We start from the raw sequence: 15,940 nt of genomic DNA on the forward strand, positions 1-15,940 counted from the left end.
GATCAATATATGCATTACTTTTTTTGTAATTTATGAAAAACTAATAAACTTACATTTTTCATTTGTTTTAAAAAATAGAAACAATAATTATAAAAATAATTTTTAAAGGTTAAAAAAAGAAAATTATTAAACCTAAAATTTTAAAAAATTATTGTATGAAAATTATTATTTTATTTGATTGGTAGGACTTGAAGACCGTGTCAATAGATTTATAATAATTCATGTAACTTATTCAATGAGTTACACTTCTTTTAATATGATACAAATTTAAAAGGCTTTTTCAGCAAGTCTAATGGTAAATTCTATTGAAGACAAATTGAATCAATTCAAACTTTATATTTTAATGATTTAATTATAAAAATAAAATAATAAAATCAACACAATGAATTTTGATTTGAATAAACATATATTTCGTGATAATATTAATTTCTATTTGTTAACTTTTGTTAGAATGATTTAGATTCCATAATTAATAAAGGGTAGGAATAAGTAAAAATCTATCCACGCGGTTGAGGCTTGAGTGGCCCAGTTGTTCTATTACCGACCCAAGATTTTCAAGGCCGCACACATACACTACATTCTGGGCCGGGCCCGGGCCCGACCACTGATAATTGTAGAGAGAGAATAAAAAAGAAAAAGAAAAAGGCACAAGAGTGTGTTGCATTGTTGGCGGTGTAGGGTTTAGTAGCCACCATGTTCAACTATTACTTCTCTTTCCACTCTGCTTCTGTGTGATTGTTCTTCTCCTCTTCCCCTCTTCCCCTCGTTCCCACTTTTCGAAGCTTCTCGAACTCCAGCAATGGCTGAAACCATCGTGATCCAAACGGAGCCTCCGAATCCGCCAGATCCTTCTTCGTCCACTACTATCGCCACTCCCTTGTTGTCGAGAAACATCGTGTTTCTTCCCGTCAAGAAGCCCTTCAAGGGTTTCTCCAACGATTTCCACATCGAAACCCTAAACCCTTCCTCCTCCGAGCCTCGACCCTCCGGTTCCGTCGCTAAGAAACACGACGCTTCCGAATTCTCCGAGTACGGCTTGGATCCGGAGCTCAGCTTCGGAATTACCTTCCGAAGAATAGTGAGTTCAATTTTCATCGCCTAATTTGAGATAAAAAAAAGTTTGTTTACTCCTAATTAGGAATCCTTGATTCTGCTACAGACTTTCATTTTTCGTTTCGCGTCCTTTTTAGTTGTTCTCGACACGTTCCGTTTTATCGTTAAACCTTAAGCTCAAATAAAATGATCATATTTTCCGTGTTCTGGGTAAATGGCTTTGGCATGTCATAGTTTTCATGATTTTTCAGTACCAAAGGATGCTATTCATGATTTTCAGGGAGCTGGATTGCGAAATCTGGGAAACACTTGTTTTCTGAACTCCGTATTGCAGTGTTTGACATATACAGAACCTCTAGCTGCGTATCTGCAAAGTGGGAAGCATAAAACTTCATGTGAGTGACTTTCAACATTTTCATTTTCCATTCTCTTCTGTTAGATAACAAATACTTCATTTATGGATCACTTTAGCTTTGTTCAGTTTGGTGTTGGGCAGGGTTATTTTTTCATAACTTTTCCTTCTAGTTGCCAATGATGCATACGCACGAAGGAAATTATTGTTATATTGAGCTTCTAATTATTATTATATTTTACAATCATTGTAGGCCACGTTGCTGGATTTTGTGCTCTGTGTGCAATACAGAATCATGTTAGTCGTGCACTGCAATCGACTGGGAGAATATTATCCCCAGAGGATTTGGTTGGGAATCTACGATGTATCCTTATGTTTGGTGTTTGATGTATGGTTGAACAAATATTTTTCATTTCCTATATCTCATTTTAGACATTTGATAAGAATTAAGCCACCGTCCAAAATAATCTGCTTCATTTTTGCATCTTCCTGTGTTTTGTGCTTGTATTCCTTTGAGCTGAGGAGAATGGTTGGCATGGAAGTTTGTTTACATTGAGCATGTACTTCTCTAATCCATTAAGTTTCTAACGAACTTCACATCTTTCCATATGAATATATCAGAAAATACCTGCTTATTGAAATTTGTTTACCAACTTATAGTTTTGCCCTTATGCATCTTCTTAGGAACTTCTCCGTTGCTGGTTTACCCTTTTCATCTTTTGAATGGAAAAGGAATGCATACATAATTTATTATTCTTACAGCTGATAAGGTGACAAGGCTAGGCAAATTGTTGTTTACTCTGTCTAAAAGCTGAGTATGATGCCAATAACAAGATTTCATGTGTTTGATTCTGTTAGACGAGGTATAATACTGTTTTTCAAGTTAACTAGAGAGTTTATTACTTGGTTTTATTATCCATGAACAATAAGCACTATTCCCTGTCCCTTTCCTCTTTTATTTGCTTGAAATTTGTAATTCCTGACATGAGATCAGGCATATCAAGAAATTTCCGAAATGCAAGGCAGGAAGATGCACACGAGTATATGGTGAACTTACTTGAGTGTATGCATAAATGTTGCCTGCCTTCTGGCATACCAAGTGAATCACCTGGTGCTTATGAGAAAAGTTTTGTTCATAAAATTTTTGGTGGTCGTCTCAGGAGTCAGGTAACTGTTTCTTGCTTTGTGGTGGAATTTTAGTGAGCAATGTTGTTACTAGCTGAGCTATGTATGAAGAACAGAGAAAGTATATGACACAGACATCGGGATATGCAAAATTTTAAAAATCTTAGGATACAAGACTGATATAATTCAACATCTAAAATTAATATAAAATAAACATTTTAAATCATGAGAGTTTATAATTAAAATATGGGCACAATTCATCAAATACACAATAAAATACTAAATTTTGTCTGATTATTGTAGTATTCCAATATTTATTGTTATAAACTTTAAAAAATTAAAGCAAAAAAAATTATATAGCTGCATCTAAAAGTATTTGAAGTATCTATGCAATATCCAATAAGGAAATGCATCTAACAAGACTATAACTTGTCTCAACTATAGTGGGTTTTTTCTTCAATGCATGATTACTTCATTACAACAATTGAAAAGTTCTTTGGTTGCCTATTCCAGGTGAAATGCCACCAGTGTTCTTATTGCTCCAACAAATTTGATCCTTTCTTAGATTTAAGTCTTGAAATATTCAAGGCAGATTCATTGCAAAAAGCACTTTCAAATTTTACGGCTGCAGAATGGTTGGATGGAGGGGAGAAGGAGTACCATTGTCAACGGTGCAAACAGAAAGTTAGGGCTCTCAAACAGCTAACAATTCATAAGGCACCTTATGTGCTAACGATCCACTTAAAGCGGTTTCACGCCCATGATCCTGGACAAAAGATTAAAAAGAAGATTCAATTTGGCTGTGCACTGGACTTGAAACCTTTTGTCAGTGGCTCGTATGTAAGTAAATAAGTAATAAGTAATATATATTTTTGAAATTGATATAAATTATCTTACTACATATCCTCCTATTGTTCTTGCAAAGTTCTTGAGAGATAAAATACAAAATATCTCTAATATTTGTTTTGCCATGCAGAATTTTTTGTTGCTTCTTGTTTTGAAATGTTTGGTATGCTGATTGACTGATATGTGTTTCTAACTTTAAAATGGTACATTATGCTTCTTTCAATTTTCTTCCATTTGGCAGGATGGAGATGTAAAGTACTCTCTATATGGCGTTCTGGTTCATGCTGGTTCCAGCACTCATTCTGGACACTATTACTGCTATGTTCGCACTTCAAATAACATGTGGTATACCTTGGATGACAACCGGGTACTGAAAATATGCTTTATGGTTTTCTTTTTCTAGTTTTATGGTTTTTGCAAATCTTGGCACTACTATGAATATCAATAAGCTTTGGTAAAAGCAGTCAGTGTTTCAAGATGCGGATAACTAAAAAGGAAAATAAATATTATCATGCAGAATAGCATTTTTTGAACTTTATTTACTCTATATTTGCCTATGGATGATATTGAAAAACATTGAAAAATAGATATTTGCCAATGGAAATGGCTTGCATAAATAATGTATTGATGAATGATGACTTCTTTTGTAGCAATACTGTATAAAGCCAAGCCAGACCCAAGGGTGCTTTTTTTTTGTTGCTGTATTATTGAAGTCAGTTATTTACCATTTTAACCCAATTTGCACTGTTGAAACAGGTAAGTCATGTCAGTGAGCGGGAAGTTTTAAACCAGCAAGCATACATGTTGTTTTATGTTCGTGATAGAAAAAATATTGTTCCAAGGAAGCCTGTTGACATTGCTAAGAAGGAAAATATGAAGACTAATGTGAATGGAAATAGAGAATCTTCAACTTCAAACCATGTATTGCAGGAATATCCAAATGGTACCATCGAAAATAAAGCCGAGAAGGATGCTCTAGTTCTGCAAAAGCATAATGTCATATTAGCAGAAAGCTTGATGCAAAGTAAAAGACATGGATCTGAACTTTCTTCCAAGGCCCAGGCACAGAATGACTCACCAGATGGACTGTCTGTAGCTAAATCAGAACTTGGATGCTTGTCATCATTAGATCACTCTGGAAAAGATTATAGTCTCCCTCATAATCTGAAATCTTTGGCTGCACCAGTTGGAGAAAAAAATAATTTGCGCTATGAGAATGTAATTTCAAAAGAGGGCATTAAAGATTCTCCTTCAATAGTGCCCTCATCCACTAATCCCCAGAATGGTGAACTCACTACTGATGGAAAATGTCAGTCTCCGAAGGTACATAATTCCAATACTTTCGATATCCTCTTTGTGCTGAATCGGTAGGGATGTCAATTGGATGTTTTGGGTAAATTTTGAATTGGATCATAATGATAGCTAAAAAATCCGTTTATTTGTTTTTGTGATCTTTTAATTATTGAAGAAATCCAGTCTATCCTTGACCTATTTAATTTAAACCATCCAACCCATTCATATATAATTTTTTAATGGATGGATATCCAACTGTTCCATTTAAAAGTATTTAAAAATTCCATTTTTAATTATTGCAATATTATTGTCAGTGGATCATATAGTAATGGAGTATCAACAAAAAGAAGAAATGAGCTTTCAATAGCATCAAGAAGAACCCCACTTGATCCATTTTTAATAGTTGAATATTCCAATGGATTGGGAATAGATGGATGGATTGGATTGCATTTAAGGAAGGATGAATTGGTTGGATTATGGGTATTATATGGTTTATTTCGCCTCTCCTATGAGCTGGTGCTATTTCTGTTTTCTTGATTACTGAACTGTGAATCCTTTCTCTTCACTTAGAAAAATCTTGTCAAGATAGTTGATGTTGCTGCACCTCAAGATTCAAGCACAAATATGACCAATGGCATTTGCCCTAAGACATCACTAATTCATCCGAAAGTTAACCATCAGGTTTCTGTGCTATCCTGTGTGCCTACTGCTTTGAGCATGATTTTTTTATGTATTGACTTTATCTTTATATTTTTAGCTTGGAACTTCTGCAATTGGTTCGGTGTGTGAGAAAGCAAGTAGCATGACGTATGAAGATCTGGTTGGTTCTCAGGGACTGGTTCTTAACGAGTCAGTAAATACATCTTTGAATACAGCGAGTCTTAATCAAAAGCCTGTGAAAAAATCAAAAAAGAAGTTCCTTAGGTATCAGGTATCTTGGATGCATCTTCGCCCAATCTTCCATTACATGGTATACTTGGGCCCACGGAAGAAGAATCACAAAAGAAGTAAACGCCGCACTTTGGGTATGAAGAATCCAAACAAAGACAAGATGGATAAGCTTGCTTTCTCATCAGAAGATGCCAAACCTGTTGTATTTCCTTTGTTATTAAGTTGCTCTGAAAGTAAAGCAACCAAGGCTGGTTATAGACCTGGTGCTAATTTTAAATCTAGTGATGAATCTCTGATAGAAAATAGGGCTGAAGGGGAATTTAGGAAGAGAATTGATCATAGCTGTGCTGTGCTTGCATCAGCGGCGCAAATTGAAATTATATCCGGGAGTGGTTCAATAGTAAGTCAATTTGAAGCTAGACAGGCTGATAGTGCACAAGATAGCAGAAGAGATCAAATGCATAATGGTTTAATGAGTATGCTTAGTCGAGGTCTGGAGGAGACAGTTGGTAAGTTTCTAGTGATATTCCCTTTGTGGTTTTGTCTAGCATGATACATTAAATTTATGTTCCACATCCTTTTGGTTTTATGCTTGCTCTAGTGCTGTATAAGGCGGACTTGCATAATTGTTGATGTTGCTGTCTTTGGATTTGTATCATTCATAAATATACTTTTTTATGTTCAAGTAAATACATGTCTGCTTGCACATTTTAGCATATCTAAATGCTACACAAGTTGCACATTAATGCTTCAAGTTAACCAAACAAATATTTTCAGTATGTGTATGATCAACATTAAAGGGACACTCTACTGTAAAGTGGTCTAGAATGTGAATCTTTTCTACATACCTAATGCCATCTAAATAATGTTATCCTTGATAAACTAACTGCTTCTATTAATTTAGCTCAATTTCATACAGTTGCACGTTGGGATGATATAGAATTACCTTCATCTCAGCATTTGGAGTCAAAGAATGACAAACTTGTCAGCATTGGATATGTCGGGGATGAATGGTGAGAGCTCAGCTATATGTTGTTTCTTGTTTATTATATCTAGTCATGTGGTCTGTCATGTCCAAAATATGATGTAATGATTACCTTTAAAGTATCTTGCCTTGTAGATGCACTTGTTGACCTGGTCCTTTAGCTAATAATTGGTACATTGGTTTCAAATGTAAAGAAAGGGAAATGTTAGTGTATTTAGGCAGGTTTTGTTCAGAGATATGGATAAAATATGGTCTTTATGCAGTTACAGGCTGCTATTCACCATAATGTTGGCTTTTTGGTGGGGGAAGGCTTTGGAGTTGGGATTTGTCATTACTGTGTGACTTGGCTATTTTGATCTATAATTTTTGCATATGTATTTATAAATTTGTATCTTGCTGCCACAATTTGCAGGGATGAAGAATATGATAAAGGGAAGAGGAAGAAGATAAGGGGCTTCAAGCATAGCTTTGGTGGGCCTAATCTTTTTCAAGAAATTGCAGTCGAGAAATCGAAGTTTAAAAGGGCAAAGTTTGACCAATCTTGCTCAGGGAACCCTCCATTTAGGATATGACGTCCAAAACTCTATGCCTTCTATTGCTTGCAGGCTTTTTTTGTAGCAATTTTGTCAAAACGCTGAAAGTGTAATGAAGAGAGCACCTACCTAAATTCTTTTCTCCAGTAAAAAAAATTCGTTTGGTGGTTCACATCATTGTCCGCATAGGGTTGGGTTTTTGTGCACCTGTGTTCCTGTTGGACTTTTCTCATTTTCAGACTGTATTATTGTAGTAGCTGCACGCCGTAGCTCAGAAATTTTGTTCATGAATTTTAATTATTCAAGACATTCTGTATTTTAATTTTGTTACGAAGCGCGTGCGTCGTGTATCGAAGTTGTATTTTGCTTTTGGTTTGAGTTTGGATTTAGGTACTATATTTTCATGTACTAGGAAAAAATGTATAGGATAATTAATTTATCTCCTGATTCATAATTGCAGTCTTTTTTTATAAGCCTCATAAATGTAAGTCTGCTTTTGTTTGAATTACATAAAAGGAATTGTTTAAGTGTGTTGACTTTAATTTTTTAGAAAAAACGGGATGATGGATTAAGTTAATTGAAATCAAACATAGCACTAATCTGAATTTAACAACTACAAAGAGGTCTTAACTTAGATGCTTGAATATTGTATGTTATTGTAAACCTCAGTAGATGGATACTACAATGTATCATTTCTAAATTTATTAGTGTAGTGTCCTATGTGTTGCATGGACAATAAATTTATAAGAATAATTTTTTATATTATTTTAAGTTTTTAATATATTATTAATTATATAGTTTAAATTTTAATAAATATATATAAGTAAATATGTCAATAAATATTTAAATATTTTTTTATATGTATACATGTTATGGAAAAATGTTATTTTTGAAAGTGTTGTCCTAGAAAAGGGAGGGATCAATTACTTTGATGATGTCTTATATTTTTTTTATTTTCTTTTAAAAAATATGGTTTAGTTATTTTTTATGTGGTCTGTATGCTTGATTTGAGATAATAAAATTGATATGTTTTTTTGAAACATATAGCCTGAATTGTTTAACCGACATCATACTGAAAAAGCAAAAACTTCTTTTGAAATCAACACATTGGTTCAAATAGTGATACAACTTTGTCATAATAACTATGGAAAAATCAAGAACATGAAACACTTAAAGAAACTAAGCCAACTAAGAGACATGTGCAAATTCACTGAATTCAAAAGTTTCAAACTGAGCCAATTTGCAATAAAAAATAGGAGCAACTTTTTCCTATTATAAATTATTTTGTCTTAGACTAAACATATAAGATTCTATTAATGGTAGATATATTGTATATACACAAAAACAAAATTGAAGACATAAAAAGTAAAAAAAAACTACGGTGATTAATTTCTAATATATGATTAATGTAACAGATAATGTCATTTGTGTTTTGCCATAGTGCTTTCTCTAAGAAGAACAATGTGATGATACTATTTGATCAATTAGCAAACAAGTGGTCATGCAAAATCATCTGGGAGATTGATTGTGCTTCCTCGTATAAACTTATTGGTGGTTAGATTGATTGTTGTCAAACTAATCATCTTACTGAAGGGAAATCCATAAAACTTATGGTTTATGAAAACAAGAACAATGAATTATTTTTTCAATCAGTTTAGTTATATTTTTAATATTTTTAGTTCCCAGTGTATGATGTGTAATTTCATTTGAAAGAATTTTAATAATAATTGTTATGTTTATTTTTACAATTCATTTGGTTATCTTTTATTATTATTATTATTAGAATCTGTTTTTCATATCTTATATGTTAAATTTTGCTATTCTATTCTTTTTTATAATTATCTATTTTTTATTTTTTAAAGCTAAAAAATTAAAGAAATATTTTTCGTATTACAAACATTCTGATCATAGATTTATTAATTCTATAGTTTGCTTATATACCCTAAACACGTAACATATGATAATAGGGAATAAACATATTGTTATCTTATCTTAATATTATATAAAGTAAAAGTGGTTGCATATTTGTAAAATCAATTTTTTTCCTTTTGAGTGTCCATTCTAGTAAATTTGCAGTCATAAATTTGTAATTAAGAAAAAAATATAAATATTTGTGCAAATTAATGTTAATTTGATTAGACAAGTCTTCATATATTAATGCACTATATGAACTAATTATTAATTGTAAAGATTTAATTATAGACTTTAATACAAAGGTGTTATAATTTTATTTCTGTCTTTATAAAATATATGTTAAATAAAAAAGTATATTTATATATATATATATATATATATATATATAATATATAATATTTCTGAAATATAAAATACATTTAGAAGGATAAAATTTAGAAGTGTAAAATAATATCTTGAATTCCTTTAACATAAAGAATGATTTTCTTGAATTACTTTCTTGAATAATATCTTATCTTATATTCTTGAATTAACAAACAAAAAGACAAAGAGTGGAATTTTGCAACAATTATTACAGAACATATTGAAATTGAAGATTAAGAATGTAGAAAGATATGACATTAAAATTGAATCAAGAACACAATTTAGGTGACTCATTATTTTAAGTATAAAGAATTTAAACAAGTTACAATTCTCCCAAAAGAATGAAATTTCACAACAATGATTACATAGCATATTAGAGTTGAAGCTTAACCATATGAAGGAATATAACATTAAAATTGAATTAAGACTATAAATAAGGTGATTTGTTATTTTAGGTATTATGAATTTGAAGGAATCACAATTTTCTTCCTATTTAAACTAGATGGTTAATGTGTTTTTTAATCTTTTTCTTCCTCCTTTGACATCACTACTACAAGGATGTTAGTTTTTTTTTTCTCATGTTCAAGTTTTATTATACTAAGTTTTTATCATACTTTTGTGATTTGTGTGAGGATTGGAAGTGTGAACATGTGTACATGTGAGGCTAAGACGAGTGTTTGCATGAGTGCATGTGTGTGTAGCAAATGGAAGGTATGCTTATACTTTCATTAACAACTAATTATTGGATGTTCACATGAAAAACACATCAATCTAACTTTCTTGATTTTTTCTTCTTTATTTTTAATATTATTTTTATTAAAAAATATACATCATGTTTATACAAATGAGTTACTTTGTCTCCCATTAACAAAGTTGAAAAGCTTAGGTTCTATGAAATTAAGTTTGTTATAATATTTAAATTTTATTGTTCGTTTCATTTAAGTTACAACTATTTTTTTATGATATTTAAATTTTATTGTCCATTTCATTTGTGTTACAAATGTTACTATGTTTTATAGGATGGTATCTTACTCGAGACAAAAGTTCGCTGACTGGTTTAAGAGTTTTGGAGCAAAATTAACTCCTAAAAATGTCAATTTTTTTTTAATGTTTAGCAATTATAATTACTCATGAAATTTAGTATATATATTTTACGAATATGTTTTCTTCTTAAATTTGCATTGGACTGACGAAATGAGAATCCCAAATACTTTTTTTTCATATTGGGGAGACCACCTAGAACCTGGATAAGCATATGGAATTGATCCAAATAGAAATGTCATTACTCTATATGTTTCTACAATGGTTGATAATGAGAAACCCCATTTCAAATGTGGTGGCTTGAAAATCTCTAAATTTTATTCCTTAAAAACATATCATGTTGTGGCAATGCACCATATAATAGACAATTTATTTGAAATGATAATTTTTTACGTGAACTATGGTGAAGTTCATTACTCAGTGTCGATTATAAAAAAAAATTCATCTATAATAGATAATTGATCTGAAATGAGGATTTTTTATGTGAACAAAACTGAATCCTTTTGAGGTATTATTATCGTTTATAATAGACAAGTTTTTTTTTCTTTTTACTTTTTTTCCTTCTATCTTTTCAACATGATAAAAGGAGCCGTATTAGAATACTAATTGAATGCAATATGCGCATGATTGTATGAAATTTGGTGCTACTTTTAATTTCTTTTGGAAGAAATATTTGGTTGACGGCAATGCAAAACTCATTGACCTCGAAGACAATGCTTTCTATGTCTATTTTGTTAGAATTTTCTATTTTAATAATTAATGTATATTAATATTATAAGATAATTATATTAGTTATTTATTGGAATTTATTTTATATGATTAAATTAAGTGAATATGATAGACACTAAATTAGAGGGTATGAACTTAAATGAACAGATGTTAGTGTTAATCCATTAAGGGATAATGAGAACCCTATTAGGTTAACAGATTATAAGAAAGCTATGATCCTCGATATAGCGAGTCGTCATAGTTTCTCTTGCTCCATCTGAACAATTATGACAGTCCTATTGAGGAATAAAGAGGTTCCGGTTGAGGAAGAATCATGAAGTTACCAACTACATTGTAAGCTAGTTATTTGTTATCTCTACAACATTCAGTAACAAATTCAAAGGAAGAGCATATAGATAATAAATCACCTGCGGATTCAGATTTCGTTGCATTTGTTTGAATCCAAGTATTCCTAAAACTCTTCCTGATAATCTAACATAATGTGTTCTTGGTGGTTATTAGTATTTTATAAGGATTCCCTAAAATTTCAACATATTTATAAAAAAGATCAAGCGGTTTGATAATATTTTTAGGTGAAATGATAAAAGTGATGAGTTTTATTGGCTAAAATCAAATCATGAGGCCTAGTTGCACTTCTTGGGAAACGATGAATTTGAAATGAAAATTGTTGATTTAAGTAAGAGTAAAATCCATTATCCTATAGATATACGTGATTCTGATTCAGAAGACACTCAAGTTATTTATGAAAATAATGAGCATGCCAAGAAGATAATGTTTGTGTTTTTTATGATCTTGAAAATAAATTGAGTTATTATCATGCAAAATGTTTTTCATTAGTAAGTTTAAAGTCATTGATTATGTTTAAATTGGATAAAATATCATTTCATAAAAAATTTTAAAAAAATTTCAACTTCTTTTACTCTTTTTCAACTTTTGGAAGCTAAGTTTTATTCTATTACATTTTCACAAGACATGTACTTTAGAGAATCATAAAAGACGTATGTGGTCCTACCGCCTTAGGTGGACAGGATCAAGAAATACAAAATGTTATTTGACTTTTGAATGAAAATAAATTTTAACATCTATAGATTAAAAAAGGTTAATAACATTCAATTTAGTGTCTGCATATGAGCACAAAAAAATACATATCATGATTATTGAGAATTAGTTAATTCATATTGTCGTAACATGCAGTTTCTTTATGTTTTTATTGCTTTGAACAACCTTCATCAAATTAATCATTATTTTTAATAAATTAAGGTTAAGCGACATGAAATTAATCGTTTTTTTCAATAAGTTATGATTTATATCAATAAAATAAGATTTCTTATATTGTATATGTGTTTCATAATTTAATGTTGACAATAATTCTCTTATATCTTGTGCAAAGTTGACATTTAATCACTTTTATTTAATAATATTTAATCATTTCTTAAAAACATATAATTCAATTTAATAATTAAATTTAATATTTCAAAAAATTATCCCGTGCATCACAACGAATAACTTAACTAATTAAGGAATAATAACCTATATGAGGGTAAACTTTTAAATTAGTTCTCAACATTGAATCATAATGTATTAAAGGACAAAAATTACAAGTTTACCTTATAAATACAATGGTGCTGATTTTTAATTTCCATAGAAATTTCAGTAGATAGATATTTATATTACCATGTACCGAGTGTATGGATTAAGGGGGTTGAAAAAATAAGAAAATTCTTAAAGAAGAAAAAAAAACGCATTTATTACAACTTTAGTTATTTTTTATATTAAAACTCTTTATCTCAGATGTTACTTTAATACATATAACTTAAAATAAACCCTTTTTATTTTTTATTTTCCCTCTAGATTTAAATTACTTATATTTTACTCTAACAAAAAAATTATACAATATACAAAGTATCTACAAATTTAGCTATAAATGTTAAAGTGACAACACAAGCCTATCATATCATCAGGACATCACTTAAAAAGGAATACAAAATCATTTATAATTTCTAATATAAGTTTCATTAATAATTAAATTCAATTTTCTTTTCACCATGATATAAATATATATTTATATTAATTTTATTGATGATTAATATTTATCAGAAAGTATTACTAATTATCATTTATGATGCCTCTGTGTTTTTTTTTTCATCTACAAGCCAAAACCATACTTAATTAATGTTTTTTTTTTCATCAATAAGTGGAAACGTTACTTAAGATATCGCAGTCCATTTGACTCTTCATAATAATAATAATTAATACAAACTAGGTTATTTGGGTTAATGCCAACCGATAGGCCACTTAAGTCAGGATTTGTGCAGAGTGCGGGCTTAACAAATGCAAGTTTGCATCTCATTATGCTTAAAGTAGGCAAAGAACCTTAAAAACATCTATAAATTAATTAACGAGAAAAATGTTAATTTAATTTGATACTAAAATAAATAATACATGTATTACAAAAATAAATAAAAAATAAAAGTCACCTGACTTTAAAAAAAAAGTACATAAGTTAGCCTGCTTTCAAGAATTGAGAACTCCAATTTGTTCTATGATCAAATAATGACTTCCTATATATCTTAATTATCAAGTGACTTATGTATTGGCATGATGTTTGGGAATGGTGTGAAAGTGCTATATTTGAAAGGTTTGCTCTCAAGATGAATTTTGGCTTGCACAGAAGTATGTGCATGATGGTTTATTAATTTAGAAAGTTTGACTAGATCTTCATCGTATTCATGGAATATTGTCCTGCAAAACGATATCATGGTATAGCTCTCTCTCTCTCTCTCTCATCCCACACATTCTACTTAATGAAATCACACGATAGCATGCTCTCTCTTTAAATGAATCATGTATTCTTTCCCTCCACCGTTGGATATCTAGAGAGGGTTTTCCATGATATATATCTACATATAATAATACTACTGTAGTGTTATTTTTTATATATATTATGATGCACCTCAGGAAGTGGCCCCTCTGTTGCAGTAACATTATTAATTTGACGTGGTTTGAAATATAAGTATGGTGGCATGATTAAGGAAATGGATATCATACACAATGTCCGCATTAAAATATTAGTGGAGATGCTATGATTATTCAAAGTAATTTTGTCGGTTGATTTCAATGTTACTCATTAAGCCTCACCCTTAATCAATGCAAATCATTAGACACTGTGCGCGGCTTCATTTTCACCCTCTCCACTCACTAGATGCTTGTGACTTGAGTTCTTACATGTGTCCACAGTCAAATATTTATGCATATTGGCCCAACTTGGAGGTTTGTTTATAAACTGGACAGTTTCTGCGCATGTTTCATCAAGAACCAAACTTGCCATGTGAAAGCACCAATTACTGTATTCCTTGTAGGTGAAGATTTTGTCTATATAATATAAAAGGGAATGAAGTCAGATCAGCCTTCTAAAGTCAAGTGTGCATTTCTCCCATTAACATTCAAATAAGTGGGGTGTTAGAGAAAGAAGGGATTGTGGGCCACTAGAAGAAAAATAGAGTCTAATTTTGTCACAAAATTAACTCTATAGTCAAAACATCAAGACATTAGACAAAATCTCATTAAAAAAATCCATTAGATATATAGGATAAAGATTCTTTAACATCTTTAAAAGGTGTATAGTGTATACACACATTGGAGGTAAAGAAGATGAAAATTAAAAGAATTAAGAAATTCAAGTGAAAATATAAAAAATATAAAAAAATGTTAGATATAAGCTTTTGCTAAGATTATACCACTAAAATAAACTGCACCCTATTATTGGCAAAGATATAAATATTGGTCCTTTCCATTGCTTCACGTGATGAGACAAACTAGCCGAAGGGCTCAATACCCAAATTGAAATGGATTATTGTTTTCAAGTGAAGAATGGTGTCCACATGGTAGATTCTTGGCTACTGCCACTGTTCCTAGAGCCTTACATTGAGAATGGCCCGCATTATGTAATTGGCAACCTCGTGAGCATAAATTAAGGTGGGAAAAGGAGTAATAAAAAACACTCACTTTAGGAAAATGGTGTAGAAGGGAACTATTTTCTATGTTTCAAAGTTAAAAAAGTACTCTTTATTCCAACAAGAAATCTAGCTAACCCATTGAAGTGACCATCATCTACAATTATTTAATTTTTGGGGGGGACTGGAGGGTGGGTTGTGTTGTGAGACCACGATTTACAGTTGGATTATTTCTTACTTTCCTAGTACCAACAACATTAATTGCACAACAAAGATCATCAACTTTCATGAAAAGAGAGATAGAAAATCGAGGACAGGAAGACAACACACAATAGGGGTCACACCGTTTCCACTGAACCGCAGTTGGATTATTTCTTGGTACAAGTCAAGTTGTTTGAGGGTGAAACTTGAAAGGACCCAAAATTTCTAATTAAAAGTTAATTTAGAAATATATAATTCTAAATATTTGTGCTAATTTAATAAATGTCTAGCCAATTAGCTTCATATTAAGCCTAAGAAAATTATGTTTTAAATTCTTTCATTAAAATTTTAATTATGAGTAATTTTTAAATAAGATAATTCAATCACTCATTTAATGATAATATGGGAGAGGTAAAAAAAATTAATGTCTATACACTAATAATATAAAACAATTTTACACCATTATATCAAAAAATTTGTTCTCAAAAAGAGTAAAAAAAAAACAAGAAATGATACGTGCTCATTTTTTCCTTGTATAATTATTATATCAAAATTCAAAAGAGACTTATCTTTCTTTCTTTTATCCAAAAAAAAAAAATGGTGATCAACACCCTCACACACTCAACAAAGAATCATTTAATTCACACCAATAAATCTGTCA

General features: G+C 30.6%; 1 protein-coding gene across 2 annotated transcripts; it reads left to right on the plus strand.

The window, feature by feature from the left end:
* Positions 1-654: 654 nt before the first annotated feature.
* LOC114394333 (ubiquitin carboxyl-terminal hydrolase 23-like) lies at positions 655-7,540 on the plus strand. 2 transcript variants are annotated; one of them, XM_028355965.1, is made up of 11 exons: positions 655-1,078; positions 1,334-1,448; positions 1,659-1,769; positions 2,400-2,572; positions 3,044-3,370; positions 3,618-3,743; positions 4,133-4,699; positions 5,240-5,350; positions 5,427-6,069; positions 6,465-6,573; positions 6,958-7,540. In XM_028355965.1, the coding sequence occupies exons 1-11, from the start codon at positions 800-802 to the stop codon at positions 7,115-7,117; spliced, it is 2,721 nt and encodes a 906-aa protein (XP_028211766.1). In that variant the 5' UTR covers positions 655-799; the 3' UTR covers positions 7,118-7,540. The 2 variants fall into 2 exon arrangements, with proteins under 2 accessions (XP_028211766.1, XP_028211767.1); XM_028355966.1 differs by having other exon boundaries at positions 6,480-6,573; positions 6,958-7,532.
* The last annotated feature ends 8,400 nt before the right edge of the window (positions 7,541-15,940 follow it).

The sequence above is a fragment of the Glycine soja genome, chromosome 2, assembly GCF_004193775.1.
Source record: "Glycine soja cultivar W05 chromosome 2, ASM419377v2, whole genome shotgun sequence".
In the NCBI taxonomy this organism is placed as follows: Eukaryota; Viridiplantae; Streptophyta; class Magnoliopsida; order Fabales; family Fabaceae; genus Glycine; species Glycine soja.

Bases quoted from the DNA above. Each gene is read 5' to 3' on its own strand.
- LOC114394333 (XM_028355965.1), top strand. From the start codon at position 800: ATGGCTGAAACCATCGTGATCCAAACGGAGCCTCCGAATCCGCCAGAT. The intron at 1,449-1,658 runs GTGAGTGACTTT...CAATCATTGTAG, and splicing joins TGGGAAGCATAAAACTTCAT to GCCACGTTGCTGGATTTTGT. The intron at 6,574-6,957 runs GTGAGAGCTCAG...CACAATTTGCAG, and splicing joins GGATATGTCGGGGATGAATG to GGATGAAGAATATGATAAAG.